The sequence below is a fragment of the Notothenia coriiceps genome, unplaced genomic scaffold (genome assembly GCF_000735185.1).
Source record: "Notothenia coriiceps isolate Sejong01 unplaced genomic scaffold, NC01 NC01_scaffold00011003, whole genome shotgun sequence".
Classification (NCBI taxonomy): Eukaryota; Metazoa; Chordata; class Actinopteri; order Perciformes; family Nototheniidae; genus Notothenia; species Notothenia coriiceps.
The window spans coordinates 219950-227292 of NW_011343704.1; the positions used below are offsets into that span (position 1 = coordinate 219950).

At 40.4% G+C, this 7343-nt stretch overlaps 1 protein-coding gene across 1 annotated transcript; it reads left to right on the top strand.

Moving 5' to 3' along the window:
- Positions 1–1303: 1303 nt before the first annotated feature.
- Positions 1304–6792, top strand: LOC104946400 (signal transducer and activator of transcription 3-like). Its single transcript, XM_010772232.1, has 9 exons — positions 1304–1316; positions 2864–2916; positions 3006–3100; positions 3210–3349; positions 3429–3650; positions 3763–3805; positions 4318–4377; positions 5430–5527; positions 5615–6792. Exons 1-9 carry the CDS (start codon positions 1304–1306, stop codon positions 5677–5679), a joined length of 789 nt encoding a protein of 262 aa, XP_010770534.1. The 3' UTR covers positions 5680–6792.
- Positions 6793–7343: the final 551 nt, after the last annotated feature.

The following is a 7343-nucleotide window of genomic DNA, read 5'->3' on the forward strand; positions in this document are numbered from 1 at the left end:
AACCACTTACGCCAACAGAAAGGATAAGACATGTTTGATGAACAACTCCTCGGTGTCGGTCACTCACGTTATTGTACGCCATCTGTGCAATCTGTACAGAAAGGTTACAAGTTGTGTATACCACAACTACCCCTGTATAGAGAGAGATAAGGTACCGGACGTACGTACATGTGATCTCTACTTGGTTTGTATTATATAACTCGTCATGAAGGTGTGGACACAGTAGTCTGGGAGTGTTACTACGCCCTTATACTGAGGACGTTCTACTACCGTACCTCGTGGTAGGAACACAGGGACAGAGGAGAGACTAGTGACATTCGCACAGGTTTGACGACTGGGGACGACACGTCTACGAGAAGTGGAGGAGGGGAAGTTAGTTTAGGACTCACATCAGTGACACCCCGTCGTCACTGGTAACAATCAACGGTGTTATTCGTGTACGTCAGAACAAAGGTGATGAGGAGTTCTAAGGGACATCAAACCCTGTAAACAAAAACGGTCAGCTATTGTACACACTCCGGAGGTAGTGAACGTGAGGGTCCAGAAACTAACTGACACCGTGCAGATTCGGACAGTTTATGGTAACTGGATTGTAAAGTAAGAACAAAAGATATATATATATTATAATATTGTCCTGACAGAGTCTTTTAATCTATAGCACTATTTCAAGGAAATAAAAGACATGTACTTTTAATTTTTTTTGTTTTTTTACAGTTATGTAAGACCAAGTAATGTTTAGTTGACTTATAACGTTCGGAAATAATAAATATAACGGACTTAATACCGTATGTCGAATTCTTTGAGTTTTAGGATAGAGTTTTTTAATCTTATCAAGGGTAGTCTGGTTCATTTTTTTTTTCAAATATTGTCGTTTTGTGTTTAGTTTGTAACTTTACAGGTAATTACGGAGTCATGGACCAACCCCTTAGGAAAACGTGCCTAATGACGTAGTTAACGCCGCACCGTACCTCCGTTAGTCGGAACACCGTAACACTCCACATACCTACGGGTCCTAGAAGTTATGCGGAAATCGAGTAATCGGTTAAACAACCCAGGGGACCACCAGAAAGTCGGAAAGGAAGTTTGTTATGGGGTGGTATAAAGAAGGGGATAACCCCCAAGTCCAGTCCTCCTTAAACGGGTCCCGGGTTAGCTCCTGTCATACGGTACCAGTCATTGTGGTCAATGACCACCAAAACCGTGACACCCCGGTCCACGGGGTCTAGTACGACCTTTTACTTAAGGGAGGTTAGAGGTATCTCGAAAAGTCGTCTGCCTTCTAAGTCACAGATTTTAAGGAACCATGTGTTTCGACGGTAAATAGACCCAGGGAAACTACTTTTCACCTGGTGTGTTCGTCGGACTGTACCGAGGGGTTTGGTAGCGACTGACACCCTTGAATGTGACCCTAAAAGTTCGTGAACCTAAAACGAGGAGAGGTCGGAAAAGAGGTCTGGGAGACCGGCGGAACTGAAGGGTTTACTTTATGTTTTGAACGGGAAAGGCGTTTTCTCCTTGAAACTGCGTGTACACGTTGACAGGTCACGAAGAAAAGGAATCGGGTGTCAGTTCTGCCGGAGAAGGCAACAGAACTCAAGTCTTTCACCGAACTGGTACCCTTATGGCCGATAAACTCGGGTAAAGGGGCCGTGCAGACACTTGTCACTGAAACTTTATGGACCTGAGGTCGAGAGTCAGGGGTGACGCGAACTTCCGGGGTTTTAGACCTTCGTGGAGAAGAAGTGTTACGACAATTCCGCGCCAGTTAGAAAACCAACACGTGTCCAAAGGACGGTGTTAAAGGGGGAAGGGTTTTCTGAAAACACCTACACGAAACTTTGCCGTGAAGACACTTGTCGAACGAGAAAACTCTTTAAAGAAAACACACAATGGAGGACTACCTCCCACAGTTTACTTGCCGAGACCTGTCGTCAGTTAGTCGTCAGAAGGGGTATTGACACTAAACAAATGGACCTTGGTTCGACTTCACAAAAAAGTTCCGAGTCCTTTGGGAACGTCCACAAAGCTCAATTTAATCTGCTAAGTTGCAACTAAGCAAACTTGTGGGGATGATCATATGAAAAGTACTTATAAGATTATAAATCTCTATCCGTATAAACTCAAGATTCGACATTACGGTATAGTCGTTATAATTTTATTATTTTCCGAACGTTATAAGTCACTAAACATTACTTAGGTCTTAATAGTTAAGAACAAAAAAAAAATTAACGTAATGTCTTTTTTTCTGAAATAGTGTAAAGATTACAAGCTCTGTCAGGGACAATATATATTATGCTATATATTATACACGGTTTGTGTTCGTCCCGTAAAATTTTTTCACGTCTGGACATTACTTCCTCGGTTTTAGGGGAGACTTCTTATTGTGTCACAATATTGGATTTCGTTTTTGTTTACAGTTTGATGGCCATTCATGAACTCTCATACCTTTGTTCTGGTGTGGCACGTACAACACTCGTTGATTGTAACGTGACGACGGGGTGTCTCTGACTTGTGAGTCCTTACAACTGCTTCCCTCCTCACTTCTCGTAAGTGTCGTCCTAGTCCCATATTCGGCTTGTTCTAATTTGGCTCTTTTTCAGGGATTGGGGTAGTTCTAAAGAACAACCCAAAAAAAATTTTTTTCCCCCAAAATAAAATTTGACAACAATACATTTCATTAATGGGAGACCCTAAAGAGTGTTTGGTTCTACCTGGGGTAGAGGTATCTCGAAAACTAAAGCCTTTTTTGAGGACTTGCTGCTAGACTATACATCATTGTCATCATTTATCCAATTATATTGTGTTAATCTCAGTCTTGTTACTGTCTCATATGTTAATGTGTGATGTTCTTCTGTCCATTCAGGGCCGTGTGTAAACTACTCCGGCTGCCAGATCACTTGGGCCAAGTTCTGCAAGGTACTGACCTAAAAAAAACACGGTTCAACCTGCCATCTTGCTATTGTGTTACTTCAATTGTGAGTTATTTTTCTCCTTCCTCTTCCCAGGAAAACATGGCTGGCAAAGGCTTCTCCTTCTGGGTGTGGCTGGACAACATCATCGACCTGGTTAAGAAGTACATCCTGGCACTCTGGAATGAAGGGTGAGAGGTCGCCCTTTGTTTACGAGTCCAAGTGTTTTGAAGTGCTGTGGTCAACAGGTTCAGAATAGACTTGCTATTTTTAAACCAATATCCTGTTGATTTTCTGCAGGTATATCATGGGCTTTATCAGTAAGGAGAGGGAGAGGGCCCTTCTCAACCCAAAACCCCCCGGCACTTTCCTGCTGCGCTTCAGTGAGAGCAGCAAGGAGGGCGGCATCACATTCACATGGGTGGAGAAAGACATCAGCGGTGAGTTGTTGTTGTTTTTATACCGGCTGATCACTTTAGTTTCTGTTCAGGTACTGAGCTTCCTTGTATGTTTTCCTAGGAAAGACCCAGATGCAGTCGGTGGAGCCCTACACCAAGCAGCAGCTCAACAACATGTCTTTTGCCGACATCATCATGGGATACAAGATCATGGACGCCACCAACATCCTGGTTTCGCCTCTTGTTTACCTCTACCCTGATATCCCCAAAGACGAGGCTTTTGGGAAATACTGCAGGCCAGAAGCTGCGCCGGAGCCTGAGATGGGAGGAGACTCCACGAGTAGTGAGTGTTCCTTACGCTTCCTTTAAGACGAGCAACAAATATTGTTTAGTGTGCATGTTTTTTCTCGCTTTGTTTCTTGTGATAGTGCTAATACTCTTTTTCTCTTTGACAGCTATTCAGCCATACTTGAAGACGAAGTTCATCTGCGTTACCCCGTGAGTATCTTCTTTTTTTGAAGTGGTCAATATTTACAGGAAGGGCTCATGCCATCTTGTGACCTTCACTTATTTGTAGTCCTTATTAGTAGCTGTTTACTCATATAAAGAAAAGAGATTCCCTCTGAATGTTCCTGGTATGATCTGAACTTCCCTTTTTGAGATTTCCTTTTTCAATATGTAGCAAATTCTGCCAAATGTTCAAGAAAAGAGAACAAAGCAGTTTTTTACTCTGCAAGACATCGCTGTCTTTAGAGGAGCCAGCGCACTGTTCTCTGATCAAGTATTGTGATCCCAGATCAATGTAGATTATGTTCAGACAGATTGCAATTAACACAACAGGTTGTGTCTTCACTGATCATTCCAGGTAGGGGTTCTTTTCCATGCTCCATATACTATCTGTTCGACTGTATTTGCATTAAAATAAATAAAGGGTAGACAGAGGGCAGCTGTTTGAGGGTGTGCTGGTGGGTTTGAGGTTTGCTCAGTGAGATCCTGACCTGTCTCCGTAGGTGTCCCTCCGTGTTCATGGACTTGCCGGACAGTGAGCTGCTTGGGAACGGATTCCCAGGGTAGGCGCTCGGGGAGGTGGGGGAGGTGGCATGTAGGGAGGGCTTTGTGTGTGCATCTTGTCACTTAAGTTGCAGCACCTACCTGTTTTTCTTTTCCAACTCGCCTGTCACTTTACCTGGTCCTAATATAAGAGCATCTCCCTGCTATTAATCCGTTTTTCATCCATTTAGATAGTTGTGTCAGTATTTTGTATAACATTTTTTACCAGATTTCAGATAAAAGTAGTATTATCACTGGGAAATAATTCCTAATCCATTCTCAATTCCATTCCAAGACCAAATACAGTATCGAAATATAACTAAAAGGGCATTTGGGGAACACAGACGTTCACCAAGGCAAAAACGAGTTGGTTACTTCCTCCATGATTCAGATCCGCTCCAGCTTTAATTGGCTTCTTCATTCGACCAATAAACACCCTTTCACCAAGTTACATGAACATGTTACCTATGTTATCGGTAATCCCGTTGACCTCACTGACAGAACCTCCTCTGCAAATGACTGGAAATTGCACTTTTAAAAGTCTGAGTAACAACCTGATCAATCCACCAGCAAACTAACAAACATCCTCCATTTACTTTAGCTGCCGGTCATTAACATCAATCATTAACATCAAAAAGAAATGTAAGCACTGCCTGAAACAGAAGCAGGGAATATTATTGAATATGCTCAACATCAGCCCAGTCTTTAGCGGTTGAAGATATATATTTTGATGTTTATATTTAAACATTAGTGAAGATTTAGCCACAGATCCATCACATTTTGAATCTACCCTACTCTCTTTCGGGCATGACTTTCCTCACTGACACAAATGCTGAATTGTCTTTCTATGGGGTGATCGTTTCAAACCACTGATACAGTATGTGTATGAACCACCGTAGCGATCAGTGGGATGAAGAAAAGCATTGACTTACACAAGTTAGTTGGTAGCGACATCAAGAAAATATGTTGTTACTTTAGTTTTATATATGAACATTTTTGACGAGCACAAACCTTATGGCAGAAAACAAGTGGCATTTCAGCGTCAACAACTCTTTTTTCTTTTTTCCTACAGCACAAACTCTGGAAACACCAGCGACCTGTTCCCCATGTCGCCCCGCACCCTGGACTCCCTGATGCACAATGAAGTTGAGGCAAATCCTTCACATTTGGGTGAGTCATTTAAACTATCAAACTACACATTTGTGTTAGCTAGGAAACTCAATGACCTAGAACGTGTTTATTAACCAACATTATTAGCCTCTGTCTGGTTTTCCTCCGCAGACTCAATCACTTTGGACATGGATGTAGCATCACCTATGTGAGGACAGTCGCCAAGTTTCTTCATTTTCTTCATTGGGATTTGGTATTATGTTGTGAAAGAGGTGTTATAATTTTCCCACCGCCTGTACAGTTTGTTTCTTGTTTCTGTTTAAAAGAAAATGTCTACTTTTCACAGAGAAGGGATCTAAATGGTTTTGAAAGATGTTTTAAATCTTTTAAAAGAGGATTTCCACTCATTTAAAGTTTGACTGTCCATCTTTAGCTCAGTGTGTGATTTTAAGCATCTTCCCGCTCCTGTTCTGTTCTTCTCCATCTGCATAGATGTCCTGATTACTCTTTTCAGTATCTGGAATTATATTTTTGAGAACATTGTATTTTTGCCTTTTTGAAACGGCTATGAACTCTTGTGTTCTTTTCTTTTGAATAAGAAAGTGTAAGTAGAATAATTGTTGCATACAGTAAGCTTTGCCGTTTTGGAATAGTATTGTTCTGATGCATTTAATGGTCCTTTTTAAATATGTACTATTGCATTTTTAGTGGCCGCCAAATGTTTTGTCACATGTGTTTCACAATACCTTTGTTTCATATCAAATGGTTTGTTTCTTGATAGTTTTTACTCAGAATGAAATATTTCCAATATTTCTTAGAGCCATTTGAAGTTTTAAAAAACTGCAGAGAGATGATATAACAATTTATGGATATTTTCCTGTAAAGTTATTTCCCCTTATAGTGAGAAATTACATGATATAACCTGTAAAAATTGTTTTGAAAGCAGTTTTTTGTCACTCCCACCCCATATCAAACTGTAATTTGTGATCATGTGAGTTGCACTTGCTTTAAAATTAGCAGTTTTATTGTTTGTGTTGTGCCTGAATTCACCTGATCAGATATGTAATGTAAATCATTGTATGAACAATTTATTTTAAGACAAACTTGTTGTTAAAATAATCATGGATGAGAAAGAGATATTTCCCTCTAACACAGCAAGGAGTGTTGACTTTTAACCTTTCATACAACTAGTAAACTCTGAGATAAATGCAAGCCACATCTGTCTGTCATGCAACGAAATGTCAAGAGGATTTCTGTAAAATACGATGTAACTACTCATCAATTGACATAAGGTAATAAAAACAAGTTATCACTGAAGTAGTCAAGTCATTGGTTGGTGTCATTATTCACTTGCAAGTTAATGATAAAAACATGATGGAAGTTTTAGCACTTGAAATGGAAATATGTTAAATATGAAATACATTTGTCTGCCAACATTCACAAGAACAAATCAATAACTTATTAAAATGCAGTTCAACAAAATAGTCTTCCATGTGTGACCTGCAACAGAAAATATGTGCTACAGGGCAAACTTAAGCAAACCACCAACCGCACTGTCACACCACCAAGTGTTTCATCATACAAACCAGAGAATAACTCAAACAGGTTTTATGGCTGTGAACTTCATTCCTGAGATAAAGCACTGGCTGATAACATTTACTGGAAATATCCTCAAATGCAGCAATATAGATAGGAAGCCAGACGATTAACAACGAGAGAATCCAAGATTTAAGAGAAATAATAAAGCAATGTGTGAAATATGCAAGCAATAAACACGTTATCTTTATGAGGCCTCTGTTGGTCTGAATGCTGTGGGAACAGAGCTCAAGTGTAATGCAGCACAGATTGTTCTGGAAACAAAATGAATTTTAGTTCA

Bases quoted from the DNA above. Each gene is read 5' to 3' on its own strand.
- LOC104946400 (XM_010772232.1), top strand. The intron at 3,350-3,428 runs GTGAGTTGTTGT...ATGTTTTCCTAG, and splicing joins GGTGGAGAAAGACATCAGCG to GAAAGACCCAGATGCAGTCG. The intron at 5,528-5,614 runs GTGAGTCATTTA...CAACATTATTAG, and splicing joins GGCAAATCCTTCACATTTGG to CCTCTGTCTGGTTTTCCTCC.